The following is a 22889-nucleotide window of genomic DNA, read 5'->3' as shown; positions in this document are numbered from 1 at the left end:
AAAAGAAAGTCAAATACCAAAACAAATATTCACAACACTAGAGTTCAACAAGTCAATACAAAACTGATAAAAAAAGGCGAAGAAAAGTGGATGATGAAGTCATGAAGCAGCCCGTGAACGGAGAGCACAATGGTAGACACGTCTGCGGAGGCGCGCGCCAGTAGTGTGCTCTATCGTCTTCTCTATATTCTGGCTAAACTTTGTTTTTCTTCTGTTTTGCTGCCTAGGTTGTTGATGGTGGAACTTGAAATAGATTTGCTTAGAGGAAGATTTGCTTGCATTGTTTGCTCTGTACGAAGTGTGAAGGAATGGAACAAATGAGTAATTGGGCTTGTGGATCGACCTTTTGCCTGGAGAAGGTGATTTTTGAGGACTTTGAATTTGGTGGCTACGATTGGTGATTTCATTTGTGCGAGTGTGAGGGCTTTGATTTGGAGCTACGATTTGAGTTAATGATACATACATACATACATACAAATGTATATGTATAAATATTTTATCAGGATTTTCGGTTCGGTTTTTGACTTAAGAATCGAAAACTGAATCGAAATATTCGTTCAAATCCGAACCGATTTTTCGGTTTTCCCTGAGAAAAAATACTGAACCAGAATTGAAAAGACCGAACTGAATCGGTGATTTTTTTTCGATTCCGATGGGAGCCATTTACCCTTTCGAATTTGGATACTCAGATTATTCAAACGAAAACCAACTACAAAAAAGCCCTTTGGACAATTGTGGTAGTTTTGCATATAGTCAAGGTTATGTCGAGCTAGCCGCGGACTAGGCATTCGTTGATTTGTAAGCAGTGGTGATAAAAAAATAAAATAAAGTATATACGTATGTATGTATATGATGAGGCTCTATGATATTGTTGAGTTTGTAAAGATGAAATATACCATTGCTTACTCTAATATTTTGTGTGTATTTTATTTTTCACCATTGCGTCAGCCATCATAGCTAGTCTCACTCCATTGTTTTGTCATCTTATCAGCGCCAACTCCGCCATCACAGCCACGAGATATTATCTTTTTTTTGGCTGTTTTTTCAAAAAAAAAAATGATGAAATTGATAGTATTATTATTAGCTGTTATATATATGCTTAATGTTTTTCTTAGATGCTATGGGTGTATGATTATTTTTAATTAATGGGAGCTGAATTTAGATTTTAGGTTGCTTTAACTTAGTTGCTTAATATTTATGCTTATGTAATTTTGTATGATATAATGATAATTTTTTATTAATAGGAGCTGAATTTAGTGTTTAGGTAGCTTTTAAGTTAATTTGTTACATAATATTTGTAATGATGTAATTTTCATGATTATTTTTTATTCATAGGAGCTTAATTTAGATTTAGTTTGCTTTATGTTAATTTGTTGCATAATATTCATAATTATGTAATTTGTATGATAATTTTTTATCAATAGGAGCTAATTTTAGCATTTAGGTTGCTTTTAAGTTAATTTTGTTACATAATATTATAGCTATGTAATTTGTATGATTATTTATAATTATTTATTATTTTTTCTATAATAAACAGCAGTGCGATGTCACAATCAAACAATATAGAAATCAATTCAAATGCTTTAAATTTATCCCGTAATATTGAAGATAGCAATGATAATGAGGTTGAGAAAATTTCATTGTCAACTATTAAAGATAAGAAGGAAAAGAAAAACTTGGTGTAGATTTGGACCTAAATGAGAAGAAGGGAAATTTCATTTCATCAAATGCTCCTAATTAATTTCTATTCCCCCATCTGCTCTTCTTGGGGTAGACTTGGACCTTCATAAATTTCTATGCAAAAATTGTGAGTCAACACTACTGAATTCAAACTGAGGTTTGAAAGTTTCAACATTCCATTATTACTAATTTATTGTTATTATTTAACTACAGAGATCCGAAGAAGCAAGTTAATTGATTAATGACTTATCAAAACATTAGGATACTTTATTCTTAAAAAATGTTTGGTCCAAGTCATATATATACTTGGTTTAATGTACTGGATCAATCAAATAGTCAATAAAAAGTTAAAAAATGCTTGGTCCACGTCAGAAACTTGAAAGTTTATATATAGGAGAGTCTAGTTTTTGCCATCCCTCTAAAAAATCCTTAAAAAACCACTTTTCTTTATTATACACTCCAACAAAAATTTTGACAATTGAATTAATTTCTTATCACACCCGTTTTATTCCAAAAATAGCCCTTACTGACTCTTCCTTATTGAACCCTAGGGTCGACTTCTCAATTCCCTACAATGATGTTCTTGTTGCTCTCAAATTCACCTTTGCCTTTTGTATTTCAACTTCTCGTCGATATTGGAAATAGTTATTCTTGTCGCTAGAAGAATATTTTTAAATTAAAATAAAAAATAAAAAAGACATCTCACAAGTGAGGCCTAAAGTGAATTAAAACAAAATTTGTAAAAGAAAATCTGAATTACTGTGTTGCAATTTATTTTAGCCTCTATTTTGTTATGGCTAGGGAATCCATACACAATTTTTTTATCGTGATTTTTCTGCAACGAAATTGAATTACCATAAATGGTGTCTCTGTGATTTTCGAAGCCAAGAAGAAGATTTTTGTCCTTTTAGGTAATTTAAATAAAGGTTAAAATAGTAAAAGTACAAAAAGGGTTTCAAGAAGACTTTGAAGGGATGGCTAAAGCTTTACTCATGGTAAAAATTCTGCCAGACCTGAATTGAACCTGTGGGCCAACTCATTCAAGTTGGGTATGGACATTGAGAAGCTTCAAATGATTTCCGGGCCCAATTTGGGGGCCAGGCCCAGAGCCCATAAATAATTCGGATTAAAACTGATTGACAAGGTGGTTATTGTATAAGAGGGCTGCTATTTCCCCCGAACTGCATCCCGAATTTAAAATGCACTGTTTTGATTAAATTAAAAATGGTGTATTTAACACATTTTTCCTTTCCTTTCTTTGACCTGGGCACAACACACATTTTACTTTGGAAAAAGTTATTTCCCCCGAATCGCGCCCCGACTCAAGCCCCGAATTAAAACTCACCGTTTTGATTAAAATGAAAACGTACCGTTTCACAACTAAAGCCAAAAACGGTGAGTTTTGCTGTCAAATATTTCCCCTTTCCTTCATCATTTTCCCTTCACTTCGTCGTTTCCCCTCTCGCGCTCTCTCTCACCATAGCCTTCCTCAGCCGATTCTCATTTTCTGCTAGTAGGCTGCCTGAAAAATGTGAGATTTGCTGCCACTATCTGAAGTGCTGTGCAGCCTGATCTTACCATTCCGCTTCCGTTGAGGGCACGACTCCTCAAACGAATTTTATCACTTGTTTGAGGCCCTCGGGCAAAGAAGAAGCTTTCAAAGAAGCCCTTGGAATTCACGGAAAAGGAGGGGCTCTTTTCGACTATATCGCAAATCGGCTCCGTCTCCGGCAACTCATTCAATAGTCCAATCTCTGTCCATTGCGAAAGAGAAAGCAGTACAAGCTGATACGGGAAGGGCCAGATCCACATATCGTCTCATAGAAGGGCTCAATCCATAGTGAACTAGGAGGCAGAAAGCGTGTATCTGGAATAGAAGAAAGCCAAAGGCAGAAACGTCTTCATGAGGGACTCAATGGGGTTATTGTGGAGGTAATGAAAGAGGAGATCGATGATACAGTGAGTGTGTTTGTGGATGCTAATAGGTTGAGAAAGTGTCTGATTGTTGAAATTGTTGGTGGCTTGATTGTTGAGAAAGTGTGTGATTGTTGAAATTGTTGGTGCCTTGAGTGTTCATTCAAGCGGCTCTGTTTCTTGAGTTAAATTCAGTCCATTTCATTTGGTTGTCCTGGTATCTTTGGTTGTTGACTAGGCGTTATCTTCCAAGCAAGGCACTACCAAGTTACATTCTTAAAGCAGATTTTCCTCTCAAGTTGTAGAATCTGAGATGTGTTAGGATGTATTGCACAGAATCGGTTTTAGACTCTCAGTGAATGCTGAATCGATTTTAGTTTTCTAAGATTTGTAAAATAAATGATACAGAGATGAGAAGCTCAGGAAACGGCGTCGTTTTGATGCTGATTAAAACAAAAAAAAAAAATGCACGAAACGGCGTCGTTTTGATGCTGATCAAAACAAAAAAAAAAATGCACGAAACGACGTCGTTTGTATTAGTTTCGGGGTTTGACCCGGAATTTGACCCGGGGTAAATAGCAGAACTCCACATTTATACATATACAAATGTACACATGCCAGCAGGATTATACAATGGGAAAAATGTGATGTATTTTGATAACTGATTGACAAGTTGGTTATTACAAAAAGGCACAATTTTCTCTTTTATTTCACCTCACAAGCCCTCTCTTGTTTTCCTCGTACAATACAAGATCCAAAGCCTCATGAGCTGACAATGAAAAGACTATAACACAAGAAATGAACCCTCTCTTGTTTTCCTCCTACAGTACAAGATACAAATGCTCGTGAGCTTACAATGAAAAGACTATAATACAAGAAATTATTGATAACGAAATCCATTGGGAGAATGGATAACAATTCTTAATTAGTTACATAACATAACTAAAATTCCCATATTTTTTGCGGTTGCAGCGAAACAACCGATACTACTTATTAGGTATTTATACTTATGACTTTTAGATATCCAACTTAAAAAAATAATTTATCAGGTAGAGGGACATGTTCTACTTATAAATTCAAATAACTATCTATTATTAGTTAATATGAGAAACAACTCAACTTAAATTACAAAATCAATGGAATATCAAAGGAAATTGGCTTGCATGATGATATTTTGACCTCCGTTTGCGATGATGAATCTGATAATCATGATCTTCCTCAGCAAGATGCTAGCAAAAGCTGCGGTGACTCACATCTGAAACCACATATCACGGCAACCAGGATGAATCTCAAGTTGATGATAGGATCAATTTCCAGTTGTCAAAATCCGAAAAAAGTAACAATGTTTAAAAGATTCAACAACCCCACAAGTCACCTTTGTCTACCACACCTAAGGAGATCCATAATTCTCCTGTCCCTTGATGGCCCACAAGCTAGAAAAGAAGACAATGTGCAAGGCAAAATGGAGATAATAAGGAAAGAGAGCTAGTGGACAGCAGATTATTCTTCACCATTCTCGAAGTCGCCATGCACGATGACGAATTTCTTACTTTTACCTCGTGTGTCCGTCGAAGTGAACTAAATACTAATGACACCTTAGTCGTGGATTTAACACAAATTTCGACCTCTTCACGCAACACTCTCAGCTTATTCTCCAGACTAGTGAATTGATGCTGCTGAGTTTTAGAAACAGCAGGTTGTTTCCGTTTCTCCAACTTCTTCGCTCTTGCGACTACTGTGCCCAAATATTAGATTGGCCTTCTGATCTCCTTTTGAAGCTCTTCTTTCAATCCATGAATATACTTTGCAACTTTTCTAAATTCTGACTCATCCATATTATTTCTCTCATGTAAGCGATAAAATTCTCTTGCATAGTAATGGACACCGTGATTTGCTTGCCTACAACTCTAATATTTCAAATACAACTACCACTTTTAATTTGCTGACATGAAATACTCTTCTGTCATCCTCTGCGTTCTAGCCCACAATCTTGTCATTGGCTTTCGGCAATTCTTCATCGATTCTGCATCTGTTGCCACCATGCGGATGTCGCACTTTCAACTTAAATGCCATTAGCTTAACCTATTTCTCTTGAGGAATCTCCATATGCTCGATAAAATTATATACTTATGTTATCTAATTTAAAAATTCTTTAATATGCATCCCACCATAGAAATTTGGTAGATCTACATTAATCTTGTAATCTAAATTTCGTCAGCACCTTGTTTTCTAATTGATCAACCCAATGCATTCCTTGTTTTCTAAGCTCTAACACCGAAATTTCTTGAAAAGATTTTCGGATTAGTGTCTTGCAAGTAAGAAATTCTTGAGAGACGTGATGCTTCAAGGTCGAAGCTTTGGTTGGGAACTCAAGCATGCAAATGCAATTATTGAAACATGCACATTATCCTAACAATCTTTCGGTCAGCTGGAGGCGAAAGACGTTGGTCTAAAACGTCAATTAACATCCTTTTAGGATCAAATGATGGTGATGACGACGATGAAAGAAGATCTCTTAAATGTTGGGAAAATATGCTCTTTAAAAGCATATGTGTTTATTTAATTGTAATAAACAATTTTTCTGATTAATAAAATAAATGAGGTATTTTATTCAAATATCTTAATTGCATTAATTGATGAAAATGAAAGTTCTGGGAAATGCTATCACATCTTATTGTCTTTACATCATAAAATACAAGGAATTATATACAAAATTCTAGTTGACTTCTAAAGATTAATAAAGGAAAGCAACTAAATGCAAAGCTGTACAATCCCTAAATTAAAGAAATAAAAGTAGGAAAGTAAATAAAATTAGAGAACAGAATGCCCGGTAATTGAGAGGAAAATCTGCAGTGCATCAAGGTAATTAATTATATTCTCCAACACTCCCCCTTCAAGATGGCAGGTGAAGGTCTTGAACGCCCATCTTGGAAAGCATTCGATGGAAAGAATCAGCTCCAAGAGGTTTAGTAAATATGTCTGCTAGTTGTTGTTGTGAATGAATGAAGGCTATGCGAACAATTCCTCTCTGAATTTTTTCTCGAATTAAGTCGCAATCAATTTCGATATGCTTAGTTCGTTCATGGAAAGTGGGATTAGCAGCAATGTGTAAGGCAGCTTTATTGTCACAATAAAGAAGTGCAGGTTGAGGATGATTAACTCCAAGGTCTTTAAGTAAATATAGTAGCCAACTGATCTCACAGCAAGTTGTTCCCATTGCTCTGTATTCCGCCTCAGCAGAGGAGCGAGATACGGTTGATTGCTTCTTAGATTTCCATGATACCGGAGAATGACCAAGAAAAACACAATAACCAGTGATAGAACGCCTCATATTTGGGCAACCTGCCCAATCTGAGTCACAATATGCTTGCAAATGTAGTGCACTAGATGATGAGAGAAGTATTCCTTGTCCTGGACTCCTTTTTAAATAATCTAATATCCTGATTGCAGCAAGGTAATGGGGTTGACGTGGTTCATTAAGGAATTGACTGAGAGTTTGAACACAATAGGCTATGTCTGGTCTAGTGACGGTAAGGTAGAGTAATCGTCCAATTAATTGCCGATAAGAGGATACATTTGAGATAAGTTCACCATCTGAATTAGTCAACTTTAAATTTTGTTCCATGGTAGTTTTGGATGGACAAGAGCCAAGAAGACCAAAATCCTCAAGTAATTCCAGAACATATTTTCGTTGACTTAAATAAATCCCACTCTTAGTACGAGCAACTTCAATGCCAAGGAAGAACTTTAAGTTGCCAAGATCCCTTACTTTGAAATTGCTCTGTAGCCTCTCTTTGAGTTTTTGTATTTCGATAGTATCATCACCTGCAATGATGATATCGTCTACATACACAAGAATCATAGTAAAGGAATTATTGACTACCTTAGTAAACAAAGAATAGTTCGCCTTTGACTGTCGATATCCAGCATCTAGCAACTTATTGGAAAGTTTTGCAAACCATTGGCGAGAGGCTTGTTTAAGACCATACAAGGACTTTTGAAGCCTGCAGACTACAGCTCAATTTTCTGATTCTTTGTAACCAGGAGGGAGTTGCATATAGACTTCTTCATTTAGGTCTCCATGTAAAAAAGCATTACTAATATCAAGTTGGTGGAGACTCTAATTTTTCACAGCTGCAATAGCCAATAAACAACGCATGGTAGTGAGCTTTGCCACTGGAGCAAAAGTTTCTTGGTAGTCAAGTCCCTCTTGTTGATCATATCATTTGGCCACTAAGCGAGCTTTATAGCGTTCAATAGTCCCATCTACTTTATACTTGATTTTATACGCCCATTTACAACCAATAGCCTTTTTATTTGGTGGTAGAGATGTACAGTTCCAAGTCTGATTATCCTCCAAAGCTTTGATTTCTTCGGACATTGCATTCCTCCAATTTTCATCAAGCATTGCCTGTTTAAAGCTTTTTGGTTCTGTGGTGGATGAAATTAATGCTAAAAAGGAACGATAAGAAAGAGAAAATTTGTCATAGGAAAGATAATGATGTATAGGATAATGTAAAGATTTACTTACAAGACATGAAGAAGATGCTGGAGATGATAAATCACATAAGGCCAGCTTGCAATGATAATCCTTGAGGTAAGAAGGAGGACGAGTGTCTCGAGTGGATTGTCGAATCATTGTTGGTGGGTCATCAACTGGCTGGTTACTTTCCTGACACATTGGTTCATCAATAGGAGTTGGACTAAGGTCATTATGATTTTGTTCAACAAGTGGTGGACTAGGGTTATCATGATTTTGTTCAACAATAGAATGGGGCACGACAATTTTATTAGAAGGTGGGGACAACTTTTGAAGGAAAGGAAAAATATTTTCATGAAATTGTACATCTCTGGATATGAAATTTTTTTTGTTATTTAAATCATACAATTTATAACCTTTTTGAGCATATGGATAACCAAGGAAAATACAACGGGTGGCTCTAGCATCAAATTTTGTCTTTGAAGTATTTGTATTAGTAGCATAACACAAACACCTAAAGACTTTTAAATGTGAATAAGAAGGAATTGCTTCAAAAAGCATTTCATAGGGTGTCTTACCATTAAGAAGAGGAGTTGGCGTCTGATTTATAAGATAAGCAGCAGTCAAAACACATTCTCCCCAAAACTGTAAAGGAAGTGTTGCTTGAAATCGCAAAGCACGGGCTACATTCAATAGATGGCCATGTTTTCTTTCCACAATCCCATTTTGTTGGGGTGTGTTAACACAACTTTTTTCATGAATGATTCCCTTAATACGATAAAAATCTATCATGTTAAATTCCAACCCATTATCAGAACGTAAAACTTTAATTTTCTTGTTAAATTGGGTTTCAACATAAGAATAAAACGATTGTATGAGTAAGCAAGTCTCACTCTTACACTTCATGAGAAAAATCCAAGTACATCTTGTATGATCATCAACAATAGTAAGAAAGTAATGAGCACCAGATGAAGAAGCAACATGATATTTTCCCATATGTCACAATGGATTAAATCAAAAGGTTCCAGAGAACTTTTATTACTTAAAGAAAAAGGAAGACGAGTTTGTTTAGCTAATGGACAGACTTCGCAAACTTGATTTAGATTAGAAACATTTAAATCAGAAATATAATTGGAAAGTAACTGAAGACGTTGATGGCTTGGATGTCCCAAGCGTTGGTGCCACAAATTAGAAGAAGACGTAAATTGTAGACATTTTGGATAAGTGACTGGTAATTGAAATAAGAAAAGGCCATCATGTAATTTACCCGCTCCAATCACCTTCCTCGAGGACTGGTCTTGTATAAGACAAGAATTGGGTAAGAAAGTTACAATGCAGTTTGTATCATGAGTGAGTTTTCCAACTGAAATTAAATTAAATTGGAAGCTGGGAACACAAAGAACGTTATTCAAAACAATATTCGGTGTCAATTGAATTGTACCAATATGAGTAATTGGGGCATTTACCCCATTAGGCAGTTTAACTGTCCTTGAACAATGAGACGTGATATGTGAAAGAATTGAGGGAGAACTGACCATATGATCAGTAGCTCCAGAATCAATAATCCAAGAAGTAGAGTGTGGTAAATGAACAACATTGAGGGCAATACCTGTCAAATTACTTTGGGGAACATTGTTACTCACTAGATTTGATCTTGATTGAATGTTGATTAAGGCCAAGATCTGTTGATATTGTTCTGGTGTGAAAGGAGAAGCTTGCAATGCTGGAGGATTCATAGAAGTTTGATTGGCAGCAGGCTGACTTTGGCCCTTATACAACTTATGGCCAGGAGGATATCCATGCAATTTGTAGCATTTTTCTTTCACGTGTCCCACCCTTCCACAAAAATCACAAGTTGGTTTATTATAATTAGATGTATTCTGCCTTGGAAATTTACCTGAAACATTATTTCCTTTGGCAGCCAAAGCAGCAGATTCTTGTGTCTGCGCAGGTTGCGTACTAATGATGCCACGTTGTCGCTCCTCTTAGAGAACCAAAGAGAAGACTTTCCCAACGGGTGGAATTGGATTCATCAGTAAAATTTGGCCTCTCACGACTGTGTATGTTTCATTTAAGCCAATAAGAAACTGCATGGTACGATCTCTGTCTCTATATGCTTCAAAGGTTTTGTTAGAATCACATGTACAAGTGGGCATGGGAGAATATATATTTAATTCATCCCATAAACCTTTCAGCTTAGAGTAATAGGCTGTAATGGAGTCCAAACCTTGGGATATAGAACTGATTCTTTTTTGTAGTTCAAAAATACGCGGCCCGTTAATTTGAGAAAACCTTTCTTGAAGATCTACCTTTAAATCATGAGCTGTCTTTGCATAAATAGTATCTCCTGCAAGCTCTGGAGTAATAGCATTCACGATCCAAGAGGCTACCATGTCGTCACATTGTTTCCACAATTCGAAGTTTGAATCTGAAGTGGAAGGCTTTTTTATTACACCATTGATAAAACCAGATTTGTTTTTGGCACTTAGTGCTTTGATCATGGCCCTACTCCACATGGTGTAATTTTCTCCATTTAATGGAAAGGAAACCAAAATGGTTCCAGGATTATCTGAAGGATATAAAGTAAAGGCCGCATTTTTGTTGTCCTTTGTGGCATCCGATTTTTCAGTCATGATGACTAGTATCCAAAGTTTGAAAAGAAGGGGAAATGAATAGCAATAAGAATTATTGCTCTGATACCATGATGAAAATGAAAGTTCTGGGAAATGCTATCACATCTTATTGTCTTTACATCATAAAATACAAGGAATTATATACAAAATTCTAGTTGACTTCTAAAGATTAATAAAGGAAAGCAACTAAATGCAAAGCTGTACAATCCCTAAATTAAAGAAATAAAAGTAGGAAAGTAAATAAAATTAGAGAACAGAATGTCTGGTAATTGAGAGGAAAATCTGCAGTGCATCAAGGTAATTAATTATATTCTCCAACATTAATATTTTTATTAAAGTCTATTTAATCATATTATATGTATTTATGTGATCACCATGTGGATTCACAGAAGACATAAATACAAGTTATCTTATGATTAAATAAATTTAGTTCGCAATTGATAAATAAAGTTGGACACTTTATTTAGGTATAGACTGTAATAAATTCATTGAATGATTTGTCTTAATCATGTATGAATTTATTGATGTAGTACACTACATTGAACATGATCGCATATAAGGTTTAATTAACTTTGTAATAACTGTCAGACTTATTAAATCTCATAGGCATTGATTTTACTGTAATCTTAATCTTGAGTTAATTATGATTTCATGATTGTAATTGTTATTCCATTTGAGTTACCAATGGGCACGACACATACTTGTGGTCAAGATTACCCGGTATCTTGGTGGGAGCAATTACGAGTATTGGAGTTATGGATTAACAATATAGAATTTATACAACACATCTCTTGATGGGTTTTCGGCACTTGATCATAGAATTCTTTGGCCAGAGTGTGTCAACATATTTAGCATGTTGAAAATGATCATTACAGAAAACCAATAAGTATCAAGGAGCAAGATGTAATTAAATTGATTGGACAGTTAAGATATAGATTTAATTAACGATGTGGTACAAAGGATTGAGCAGTAAAGAAATCAGTGTGGCTTGAGATGAATTATTATTCGAACATACAATTATGGAGGTCAGTTCCAATCTTATAGTGGAGTAGAGTTGGAATTAAATGATTAGGCTTGTTTAATTACAGGCTTAATTGTTGTAGCCACTATTGTATGTTCCCAAATGATCCCCGGATTAGGTCATTTAATTGACTGCGCCACTACTGGATTAATAAGCAAGATAACTAGCCATTTGGGTTAAAAGCCTAAATACATTATTTAGTGGGAGGCTTCATATAATGTGCTTGTGTGTAAGGGGCCTTATGTTATTTTACAAGATGGGTCCCCTATAGAAAAAACAAGTAACGTGAGTTTTGTTTTAATATTTTTTAATTTAAATCAAAAGGCATTTAATAAAATTAAAAAATAAATAAATATGGAGCCTAGGGTTTCCACTAAATAGAAATATAAAAGGGTTTACTTTCTCCCAAAAGAAAGAGGAAGCCACTTTATACAGATCAGAGAAAACGATTTTTCTCTCTGTTGTTGAGAGAAAAATTTTCTCGTGCTAGTTGCTTTGACAGTGATAAAGGCGCCCACACGCCAAGTGCAGATCAAACTTGAGTCATAACCTGGAAGATCATTGGTGACAGTTCGTAATCTAACAAGCGTGGTGGTGACGGATCGTGATCTCGGAGCCTAAATTACTTCAGCGGAAAAAGCCAAATCGGATTTTTAAGTTACGATTTCTAGATTACGTATTCCTATATATTGTATGAGATCTGTCCTAAAAAGTTTTATAAAAATTTAAAAAATACATTATTGAGTGGGAGGCTCCATATAATGTACTTGTGTCTAAGGGGCCTTGTGTTATTTTACAAGGTAGGCCCCTATAACACAAAAACAAGTAACATGACTTTTGTTTTAATTATTTTTTAATTTAAATCAAAAGGCATTTAATAAAATTAAAAAATAAATAAAGATGGAGCCTAGGGTTTCCACTAAATAGAAATATAAAAGGGCTTACTTTCTCCCAAAAGAAAGAGGAAGCCACTTTATACAGATCAGAGAAAAGGATTTTTCTCTCTGCTATTGAGAGAAAAATTTTCTCGTGCTAGTTGCTTTGACAGTGATAAAGGCGCCCACACGTCAAGTGCAGATCAAACCTGAGTTATAACCTGGAAGATCATTGGTGACAGTTCGTAATCTAACAAGCGTGGTGGTGACGGTTCGTTATCTAACAAGCGTGGTGGTGACGGATCGTTATCTAACAAGCGTGGTGGTGACGGATCGTGATCTCAGAGCCTAAATCACTTCAGCGGAAAAAGCCAAATCGGATTTTCAAGTTACGATTTCTAGATTACGTATTCCTATATATTGTATGAGATCTGTCCTAAAAAGTTTTATAAAAATTTAAAAAATACATTATTTAGTGGGAGGCTCCATATAATGTATTTGTGTCTAAGGGGCCTTGTGTTATTTTACAAGGTAAGCCCCTATAACACAAAAACAAGTAATGTGACTTTTTTTTAATTATCTTTTAATTTAAATCAAAAGGCATTTAATAAAATTAATAAATAAATAAATATAGGGCCTTGGGTTTCCACTAAATAGAAATGTAAAAGGGCTTACTTTCTCCCAAAAGAAAGAGGAAGCCACTTTATACAGATCAGAGAAAAGGATTTTTCTCTCTGTTGTTGAGAGAAAAATTTTCTCGTGCTAGTTGCTTTGACAGTGATAAAGGCGCCCACATGTCAAGTGCAGATCAAACCTGAGTCATAACCTGGAAGATCATTGGTGACAGTTCGTGATCTAACAAGCGTGGTGGTGACGGTTTGTTATCTAACAAGCGTGGTGGTGACGGATCGTGATCTCGGAGCCTAAATCACTTCAGCGGAAAATGCCAAATCGGATTTTCAAGTTACGATTTCTAGATTACGTATTCTTATATATTGTATGAGATCTGTCCTAAAAAGTTTTATAAAAATTTAAAAAATAGATTTTTCTCCAACAATTGATATCAGAGCCATCTCATATTAATATATAAGAATTTCGTATGAAATCAATCTTGAAATTTATGTATTGGAGTGGCACAATTTATTCAGCTATATATTATTTGTTTAATATATGAATAAAGCATGTTTTAGTTTGTCTTAATTCATGGTTATATTCTCTGCTGTATTTTTTCTTTAGATCTGTAACAAGAGGGGTGGTTTATTATCACCATATTTTCCTCTTGATTTATTTTACTGTTATAGAAATTTTGTAAGCCAAAATTGGCCTAGAAAATTTGTAAATCACTGGAGATTAATCACGCGTCGACAGATTAAAGGGACATGAAAGAAACAAAGGCTGGATTTTTCAGCGGCGGCCACCAACCAACAACACAAGCACGCACGCAGCAGCAGCGTGTAACAGCCAGCGGGCGCGGGAAGCGTGGCCTGTGTGCGCAGCGCGAGCTGGTACACGCTGTTCGCGCAGCAAGCAACGCGCGCTGCACGAGCAGTAAGTTGCGCACGGGAGTTGGTGCGTTTTCGGCAATGCGGTGGCGGGTGGCTCGGCGTCGGAGATGCGTCGGAGGTCGGCTGGAGTCTGAACAATGGCAGAGGTTTTTGGAGATGGCGGTTAGGGAAAAAGGAAAAGAAAAATATGGATTTTAGGGTTTCATGGTTTTTATCATTGAGGGCCCTATAGTTCCATAATTGTTTCCTTTGGGCAATCAAGTTTTAATGTTTTGCATTTAAGTCTAAAAATAGTTTTGGGCTTAAAGAATCATAGTTTTAGGCTCAATTTCAATTGGGCCTAATGGATTAAAATGCATAGATAAAATTCAACACATTAAATTTATTTTTGGTCCAAAAATTTTATTTTAATAAAAAATTATTATTTATTTCCTTTCAAAATTAAAATTGGACCAATTATAAATTTAAAAGCCCAATTTCCCCTAGTCCATTAACAAAGACAAGCTTATGGAAGATGAACATTGACAAGAAGCCCAATAAAGATTAAGCTTAGGGTTAATGTATTTTTCATTTTAGGAAAGCCATAAATTAAGATTATTTAATTATTTTTCTATATGTTATGTTTTGGATGATAACATGCCATGATAACATGTCATATAGAATAGGTAGTGCCACTCTATGCATAATGATACATGTCATTCATTAATAATGAATCTCATTATATTATTTGAAATTTGCACATGCTTAATAATATTTGATATCATCTAGATAATATTATAGGAAGCATGCAATTAACAATATGTATATGTTTTAAAAAAGGAAAAACTAATTTTAAAATATTGAGTGGGAGAGGGAAAATTCAAGATAATTTTTCCCACGGGCTCCATTGTTAGTTCAATAATAAAATTATATATATACCTCGACTTCATGATACGGTGATGCTCCCTACGGAGGGTATATATATTAGATATTTTATTTGATGAACTTCTTCAAAGATAAAATTGAAATATTTTTCAATCAATTGTTCCCCCCAACGGTGACTATTGATATGAAAAATACGTAGATTGAAACAATGGTTATACACTCAACTAAAATTTGTTATTAACCTTCCCAACGAAGCTCTGTTAACAAATTTAGGCCCAAAGGGATAACGATAATTATTTATCATGTCTCTACATGAAAGTAAATAATCCAATGGATAATTATGTCTAGTAAGTGTAGACATGACTTCCCCAACGGATAGCTTGTCAAAGCGGTACTAGATTATCGTTACAATAAATTAAAATGCATTTATGTTTTTTGCATTTTTGTCATTTATTGTGAATATTGTTTCAAAGTATTTATGCATGTCTATTTTGTTTTTTGAGAAAATGTTTTCCATCAACCCATTATTAATTATCCTTGTTAAAAATGAACTAACTGGCCAAAATTATTTAGATTGGAAACGCAATCTATTTAATATTCTTACTGCTAAAGGCTGCACATATGTGTTGACCCAGCCATGCCCTCCAGAACCAACGTTATACGATTATAGAAATCAGAAGGAGTCTTGTGAGAAATAGTGCGAAGCTAACAAAATGGCTAAGCGCTATATATTGGCTTCGATTTCTGTGAAACTGCATAAGAAACATCGGAGCATGGAAACAACCACTGAAATAATGGCTAGTCTTCATCAGATGTTTGGGCAAAATACTCATTTTGATAGAGAAGCAGCATTAAAACGTATTACGGATACTAAAATGGAAGAGGGCACAAGAGTTCGTGATCATGTCCTCAAAATGATGGACTGTTTGAATGATGTAGAGATTCATGGTGTTCAAATCAATGATAAATCAAAGATTAACATGGTGATTGAATCTTTACCTGATACATTCAAAGAGTTTAAGGTCAACTATATCTTAAACAATAAAGATATGACCTTAATTGAATTAATGCACGAACTACATGCTATAGAATAATTTTATCATAGCAGAAAACTTCCTGAAAAATGATTCTCTTCAAGGCTTAAGTCGAAAGACAAGAATGAGCAAGAATGAGTTGGGATCGGCAAACTATCCACTAAAAGAAGTGGCAAGCCAAAAGGCAAGTGTTACAAATGTGGACAGAAGGGTCACTGGAAGAAAGATTGTCCTAAGATTATTAAAATCAGGTATAAGAAATCTTTAAGCTTCCTAATTAGTTCAGATATCTATTAATTCATGCAATAGCGAATTCAGAGATAACTAATCTTATTTGTAATTCATTTATTTGGTTTTCAGGAAACCAAGAGATTAAGTGAAGAAAGCTTCAAACAACAATTGAGGACATGCTAGTTTATATCAATTGAAAGGCTAGATCAGTTTTACAAGACTTTAGTTTTGATATTTGTCTTTATTTTTCCAAATATGAGAGGAAATTAATTTCGGTGGCTTGTTTTAATAAACATGATTACACTGTTATTTTTGGATCCTCTATTTATTACTTATTTTGGTTATTTATAAAGACAATTTATATCATATAAGTCCATTAATCTATTCAAAGCAAGATATAATGATAAAGAGTATATGCATTTATCTATGAAAAGAAATGTTTCTTCAAACCAAAATCACCTATGATATTTATGCTTAAGTCATATAAACTATAATAAGATTTTAAGAAAATGATTAATGATAGACTTGTTGGCCTATCGAGATTGATCATTGTAATTCTATAAATCTTATTTAGAAAAGTAATATGACGAGGATGCTCTTTTTGAGTTAAAAGCATAACATTGTATTGGATGATTTAGCGCATACATTTACAAATGTATACGGACTAATAAGTTTACATGTTATAAGAGGTTATGAGTATTCTATCAATCTTGTTGATGAATATTCATTTTATTTATGTTTGTCTAAATGCGTCATGGTTCCAATGCTTTTGAAATTAAAAAAAGTACGTATTCAAAAGAGTACATGGATACGATAAATGCAATTAGACAGGAACATAAAAGAATTTTGATATGATCGAAACAAAGAATATCTCTATGAAGAATTCAAGCTCTATTTGGTTGTCAAATGGGATAAACTCCCTCATATAATGAACACTATGATACAATAGTGTAATTAAATGGAGAAATAAGATTCTTTTGGATAAGACAAGATATATACTAAGTGGTTTATCATTTACCTTTTTGATTCCAGATACTAGTATTTAAAACTGCAAAGTTTATTGAACTTAGTTTCATCTATCTCGGTGCCTACTACTCCAAAAAGTTATGAAAAAGTCACAAACATGGTTTGAGACACATTCGTATTTGGAGTTTACTAGTATTTCTACTAGAATCAGAGGTAGAGAAGATGGATTCGTGTTCAGAAGCTTGCATGTTTAAGGTATCTTAATGGAATAAGGGAAAGTCTGAATTATAGTCCACAAGATAGGAATGTATTTATGGACATATTCTTTACTTTCTTTGAGGAAGACTATATAATGACTTGTTACCTAAGAGAAAGGTAAAACTAGATAAATAAAAAGGAGATCAGGTTAATGCTCAGCTTTCAACATCTATTATTGAACAGGAAGAACAACAACAGCCAACTGATCAGCACAGGATTATCCTTGAACAACCATCACTTTTAGAACCTCGTCGTAGTGGGAGGGTAACTAGGTTACCTGCGAGATACATGTTATTGAGAGAAACCTATACGGCGATCTTAGTTGAACATGTACAAGATCCCACTAGTTACAACGAAGCTCTAATAGACAGAGATGCTGAATTTTGAAAAAAGGTCATGAGTCAAGAAATGGAATCTATATATTCCAATAAAATCTGGGAACTTGTAGAGGCACCAAATGGGGTAAAACCTATAAGGTGCAAGTGAATCTACAAGAGAAAAAGAGGAGTAAACGGAAGGGTGGAAACATTTAAAGCAAGATTAATAGCCAAAATGTTTTACTCAGAAAGAAAAATCGATTATGAGGAAACCTTTTCTCCGGTTGCTATGCTTAAATCCATCAGGATTCTACTTTCCATTGCTATAATGCTAGATTATGAAATTTGGCAAATGGATGTCAAGATAACTTTTCTTAACGGACATCTTGAAGAAGACATCTACATACAGCAACCAGATGGATTCGTACAAAAGGCCAAAAACACATGGTATGTAAGTTGCAGAGATCCACATATGGATTAAAGCAAGCATCCCGGTCATGGAACATCAGATTTGATCAAGCGATTAAATCGCTTGGATTCATTCAGAACATTGATGAACCATATGTGTACAAGAAGATTTAGGAAAAATTTGTAGCCTTCCTAGTTCTTTGTGTAGACAATATTCTCCTGATTGGAAACGATATAGGAGTATTGACTACAATAAAGATTTGGTTAGCAAAACAATTTGATATGAAAGACCTGGGAGAGGCAAGTTATATTCTTGGTATCAAATTACTACGAGATCAGAAGAATAAAACTTTAGCCTTGTCTCAAGTAGTCTATATCGATAAGATATTGACTAGATTTAACATAAAAAAATTTCAAGACTGATTTATTACCATTCAGATATGGAATTGTATTCTCTAAGGATCAATCACCTAAAACATCTGAAGAGATCGAGAAAATGAGACGAATTCCCTATGCAAAGTTGTGGGAAGTCTCATGTATGTCATGCTTTGCACTAGGCTAGACGTATATTTTGCGGTAGGGATGGTTAGCAGATATCAATCTAATCCTGGACCTGAACACTGGACTGCGGTCAAGCATATAATGAAATATCTGAAAAGAACTAAAAATTATATGCTTGTGTATTCTGGTGATAAACTTATTCCAGTGGGTTATATTAATTCTGACTTTATGTCAGATAAGGATTCTAAAAAATCAACTTTTGGCTATGTGTTTACATTAGGAAGTGGAGCTATTAGTTGGAGGAGTGTGAAACAATCTTGTATCACAGACTTCACAACTAAAGCTGAATATGTGGCTGCATCTGAAGATGCAAAAGAAGGTGTATGGATCTGTAAGTTCCTATAAGATCTTGAGATGGTACCTGGTGTAACTGCACCCTTAAACTATTTTGTGATTATGGTGGTGCGGTAGCTCAATCTATGGAACCAAGAAACCATAAGAAACAAAACATATTGAGAGGAAGTATCATCTTATAAGGGAATAGTGTAGAAAGGTTATATGACAGTACCCCAAATGACATTAGATGTTAAATGACACATCTTATTTAAATGGCCATAAGTGGGAAACCTTTATAATCTGCACTTAGAGCCCTAGAGCATGTGCAATGTGCCAGATATGCTTTAAGAGCTAGTGGGAGATTGTTGGGATTATATGCTCTTTTAAAGCATATTAATTTATTTTCTGATTAATAAAATATTTGAGATATTTTCAATTGCATAAATATATATTGAATAAGGTCCGTTTAATCATATTATATGTATTTATGTGATCATATATGAATTTACTGATGTAGTTGGACTACATTGAGCTAGATCACATATGAGATTTAATTAACATTGAAATGATTGTCAGACTTATTAAATCTCATAGGCATTGCTTTTACTGTAATCTTAATCTTGAGTTAGTTATGATTTCATGATTGTAATTGTTATTCCATTTGAGTTACCAATGGGCACGACACACAATTGTGGTCAAGATTACCCGGTATCTTGGTGGGAGCAATTATGAGTATTGGAGTTATAAACTAACAATATAGAATTTGTACGGCGCATCTCTTGATGAGTTTTCAGCACTTGATCATAGAATTCTCTAGCTAGAGTGTGTCAACATATTTAGTATGTTGAAAATGATCATCAGAGAAAACCAGTAAGTATCAAGGAACAAGATGTAATTAAATTGATTAGACAGTTGAGATACCGATTTAATTAACGATGTGGTACAAAGGATTGAGCAGTAAAGAAATCAGTGTGGCTTGGGATGAATTATTATTCGAACATACAATTATGGAGGTCAGTTCCAATCTTATAGTGGAGTAGAATTGGAATTAAATGATTAAGTTTGTTTAATTACAGGCTTAATTGTTGTAGCCACTATTTTATGTTCTCAAATGATTCCCGAGTTAGCTCATTTAATTGACTGCGCCACTACTGAATTAATAAGAAAGATAACTAGTCATTTGAGTTAAAAGCCTAAATACATTATTTAGTGGGAGGCTCCATGTAATGTACTTGTGTCTAAGGGGCCTTGTGTTATTTTACAAGGTGGGCCCCTATACCACAAGAACAAGTAATGTGACTTTTGTTTTAATTATTTTTTAATTTAAATCAAAAGGGATTTAATAGAATTAAAAAATAAATAAATATGGAGTCTAGGGTTTCCACTAAATAGAAATATAAAAGGGCTTATTTTCTCCCAAAATAAAGAGGAAGCCACTTTATACATATCAGAGAAAAAGATTTTTCTCTCTGTTGTTGAGAGAAAAAGTTTCTCATGCTAGTTGCTTTGGCAGTAATAAAGGCGCCCACACGTCAAGTGCAGATCAAACCTGAGTCATAACCTAGAAGATCATTTGTGACAGTTCGTGATCTAACAAGCGTGGTGGTGACGGTTCATGATCTAACAAGCGTGGTGGTGACATATCATGATCTGGGAGCCTAAATCACTTCAGCGGAAAAAGCCAAATCGGATTTTCAAGGTACGATTTTTAGATTACGTATTCCTATATATTGTATGAGATCAGTCCTAAAAAGTTTTATAAAAATTTAAAAAACAAAATTTTCTCCAACAGTAAAAATGTCCTTGATTTTAATAAAGTCTGAGATTTCTGGATTAAAAAATGACTCATTGATTACATGTCTAATTAATAATGTACAAGATAAAGAAGAATGAGGAACTGAGCACATGATCACCTGGAGCAAGGTATTCATAGGTGCCTGCTAGCATAGTTAAATTGGAGGAGTCTGGAGTTAGAAGTCTAGCCACGCCAAAGTCAGCAACAAATGCCTCCAATTCTATTCTGAAAAGCACGTTGTTGCTTGATATGTTGCGGTGAACAATCGGCGGTGTGCGGTTATGATGCAAACAAGACAAAGCATGTGCTACATTCTTGATTGCATTCACCCTCTTAGCCTAATCAAACTCAACAGCTTCATCATCATTGCGTAGAACACACAACAAGCTGCCCCTATCCATGCACTCATATATCATAAACATGCATTTCTTGTGCAAACAAAAGCCATAAAGCTTCACAATATTTTGATGCCATATATTAGATAATACACAAGCCTTATTTTGAAAACTCTTGATGAAAAATAACTCCTCAGAACTGTGAAGCTTCTTCAAAGCAATTATTTTACCACTGGCTAGCTCTGCTTTATAGACACTGCCGTAGCTTCCGGTTCCAATGCAGTATTTGATGTCAAAGTCCTCGGTGGCTTCAACCAACTCTTCAAATGCAGTTTTACCATTAAAGTTCCATACGAAGAAGATATCCAAGCTCTTGGTTGCTTCTTTTGCCTGTTCAGAATCATCCTTATTTCTTGTAAAGAGATAAATGATGCCAATGAGTAAGATGACCAGAAGCACAACTATAGGAAGAAACACTTTAATTACTAGCCCAATGGAAACGTTCCGGGTTTTCTTCTTGGAGTCATAACTAGAAGGTGTATCAATTCTACAAGGAGGCAAACCACTAAGCTTGCTGCACAAACCTTTGTTGCCAATAAATGCCTCTGCTGAGTATATAGTTAGTATAGAATCCCAATTTCTCCTTCGAAATTATTATATGAAAAGTTGATGAAATTCATAAATTTTATACCATTAAGAAAATCAGAAATGGTACCAGAGAGGTGATTGTGGGATACATCCAGGTATTGTAAGGTTTCTATTGAATTAAGTTGGGACGGTATCGTCCCATTGACGAGGTTATACTTTAACTCAAGAAAAGACAAGCTTGAGAGTTTTCCCATCTCTAATGGAATTCTTCCGCTTAAACTATTGTTACTCAGTATCAATATTTGCAACACCGAGCAGTCCCCGATTCCAGTTTGAATGGGACCACCAAGTTTATTATGGGAGAGGTCTAATCGTTGAAGGCGAAAGAGTCCTCCAATTACATGTGGTATTTGACTATTTGGGCAAAGAGTAAATTTGAGAAAAGATTGAGAAAAGTAAGTTTAGTTAACTTTGTGAGCTCAAGTGGGATGCAACTATGCATTTTGTTCCCTGGCAATTGCACCAGAAGTAGATGACACATATTCCAATTTCTGGAGGGAGAGTTTCTACATTCAAAGGGAAAGGGATTAATGTCAATAAGTTATGGCCCTGTTTGATATTGTGGCTAGCTGGTTGTTGTTTAAAAGATAAAATATTAAAGTATTTAAGAAACACTTATTATTGTGGTTTGAAAGCTAAGTTAATTTTTTTTTCACATTTATATGATAAAAAATTTACAATAATATCACTCTTCTTGTTAAAATTATTATTTAAAATTATATAAAAATACATTATCAACTTTTATTTTCGTTATAGCTTCTTTTTCATAGCAATTATATCTTAAAAGTCACAACCACAATAGCTCTAGCTTAAGAGCAACTAATAATATTGTTGGCATACTTGTAAGATTATTTTAGGCTAGGCTAAGACATCTGAGCTTGGAAAGAATACAAATTTGTGATGGAATGCTTCCATTTTAAGCTATTGATTTCTAGACTCAGAATTTCCATGTTTGGCAAGTACGAGAATTTGAGTCTACCAAATTTCCCCTTCAATTGTTTATTTCTCAAAATTATCTTAGTGATGCGTACTGCAGTATTGCAAGTTACACCAGCCCAAACGCCATGATCTGAAGTAGTATTGTTGGC

General features: G+C 34.7%; 1 protein-coding gene and 1 pseudogene across 1 annotated transcript; one reads left to right on the top strand and one right to left on the bottom strand.

The window, feature by feature from the left end:
• Window positions 1–15685: 15685 nt before the first annotated feature.
• LOC112099691 lies at window positions 15686–16386 on the top strand. The gene is made up of 3 exons (XM_024187124.1): window positions 15686–15955; window positions 16062–16257; window positions 16367–16386. Exons 1-3 carry the CDS (start codon window positions 15686–15688, stop codon window positions 16384–16386), a joined length of 486 nt encoding a protein of 161 aa, XP_024042892.1.
• A 4497-nt stretch (window positions 16387–20883) lies between these two features.
• LOC18046707 lies at window positions 20884–21995 on the bottom strand (annotated as a pseudogene).
• Between the last annotated feature and the right edge of the window lie 894 nt (window positions 21996–22889).

The sequence above is a fragment of the Citrus clementina genome, unplaced genomic scaffold (assembly GCF_000493195.1).
Source record: "Citrus clementina cultivar Clemenules unplaced genomic scaffold, Citrus_clementina_v1.0 scaffold_3, whole genome shotgun sequence".
Lineage (NCBI taxonomy): Eukaryota > Viridiplantae > Streptophyta > Magnoliopsida > Sapindales > Rutaceae > Citrus > Citrus x clementina.
This window is presented reverse-complemented; position numbering and strand designations above follow the sequence as displayed.